We start from the raw sequence: 1,743 nt of genomic DNA, 5'->3' as shown, positions 1-1,743 counted from the left end.
TTTATGGGTCAGAAATCCCTCTCATTCTTTGATAGAATTGATACTTTGATGCATCATGACCCATTTTTGATTAAAAGGGACCCTTCCTTTTTAGGAACATTAACTGGGCAAACATGAAAGTCTCTAGATGTAGACATCATTTGGTTCTTTAACTTCTCTGAACGTTCCCGCTGAACTCTGAGGTCGACAATGTGACCAACTACGTGTGCGCGGTGCCTCTGAAGGAGCTGGGGCTCGGCCTGGGCATCGAGCACCTCGGGGACGAGCAGGCGCAGGAGCTGACTGATGACTACAGCCTTCCAGCCCTCAAGGTTGGATGTTGTGTTCCTAAAGTAAAGGAATACCAGGTTTATTTAGAAATCATTGAAATTGTCTGATAAACTGTTTATTCTCTGCAGATGCTCTTCCAGCTGTGGTTGGGTCAAAGTTCAGAATGTTTGCGACGTCTCGCTCTTCTCCTCTCGCCGCACCGAATTGCAGAGTCTGAGGAAGACAGAACCAAAGAAGACACCTACCCTCCTTCATCCCACCCACCGCCTCCGCTTCACCGCTCCGTCGCTGCCGTGACCGAGCCCCTCCATCATGCTCTAGCCAGCTGTCTCGCCGACGTTCAGCGCAGCTACGACTTCCACCGACACTTCGAGATGCAGCCGAGGTTGTCGAGCTCCGACAAGAACGGGCGTGCGAGGGAGAAATGCAGAGAGCTGAACACCCTGCACACGTCCATCCGAAGCCTGCAGCTTCACCTCAAGGCGCTGCTCAGCGAGTGAGACGCAGCACACACAGAAAGTCACAGCTCTTATCCAATCCCTGCATTCGCTGAGAGGCAGTCAAAACACGTATAAAATGACGCTCAAAGAAAATTAATTAACTGCAAGCATTAATCTAAGCTTCACCCTTTTAAATAATAATAATAATACATTTTATTTTTAATGCACTTTATATTTAAGAAAAATCTGAAATGCAACAGGTAAAATCATCATAGAAAGGTAAAAACAAAAAATTTAAAACTAAAGTACATATGAATAAATGAGTCAGTGGCATAATTATAAAACGTTAAGAGTCGTAAGTTCTGCTAAAAATAAATGTTTTTAATCCTTTTTGGTGAACAGGATGATTATCTTGGAGGATGATCTAGAGAAGCTGATGGTGTCCAAGCAGCTAACAGATTTAACCCTGGAAGGCTACCGCGACCTGAACGAGCGGCTGCAGCTGCTGCAGCCCCACATGCAGGCCAGCGCTGGCTGCTGGGAGGACACAGTCAGCCAGGTGGAGCGCATGCTAAGACGAGCCAACTCCTCTCCAGGTAGGAAGAAAAAATGCAGATACAACCACATTTAGAAGGCTATTATTCACAGGATATCTATCTCGGATCAAAATAATTTTTTAGTGCTAAGAAATAGGGGTGTAAATAATAATTGTTTTGTATCGATGCATCGGTTCGTTGGTTCGATGCATTGACACGTCCGCAAGCGTATCGATTCATGTTTTGTTTTTTCCTCCGGTCTATTTTTATACATTTGCTCCTGGGTGTAATTCTCCCTCCCGTGCTGCGGTGGCGCTGAACCTATTTTGCCCTCCTACCACGCATCCTGGTTATACTCTTACAGCAGTGTGTCGCAGTGAGCTTGACACAGACATTTTTGATTTATGCCCAATATTGAAGCATGGTCTGAGCTACACGCTGTGGGTCGGCCGAGGTGATGAGGAAGTGGGGGGCCGAGTTTAGCCCGACGACGGAGG

General features: G+C 46.4%; 1 protein-coding gene across 2 annotated transcripts in view; it reads left to right on the top strand.

Annotated features, from left to right (window-relative positions):
• The window catches only part of vezt (vezatin, adherens junctions transmembrane protein), an 18,541-nt gene that overhangs the window by 11,070 nt on the left and 5,728 nt on the right, over positions 1–1,743 (top strand). For both annotated transcript variants that reach the window (XM_015376567.1, XM_015376557.1), the window contains exons 7-9: positions 164–311; positions 399–766; positions 1,113–1,306. In XM_015376567.1, the coding sequence (XP_015232053.1) occupies positions 164–311; positions 399–766; positions 1,113–1,306 (710 nt within the window). The remainder of the gene's footprint in view (positions 1–163; positions 312–398; positions 767–1,112; positions 1,307–1,743) is intronic.

This window comes from Cyprinodon variegatus, unplaced genomic scaffold (assembly GCF_000732505.1).
Source record: "Cyprinodon variegatus isolate N-32 unplaced genomic scaffold, C_variegatus-1.0 Scaffold7, whole genome shotgun sequence".
Lineage (NCBI taxonomy): Eukaryota > Metazoa > Chordata > Actinopteri > Cyprinodontiformes > Cyprinodontidae > Cyprinodon > Cyprinodon variegatus.
Note: the sequence above shows the minus strand (reverse complement) of the source record. Positions and strands in the feature narration are given on the sequence as shown.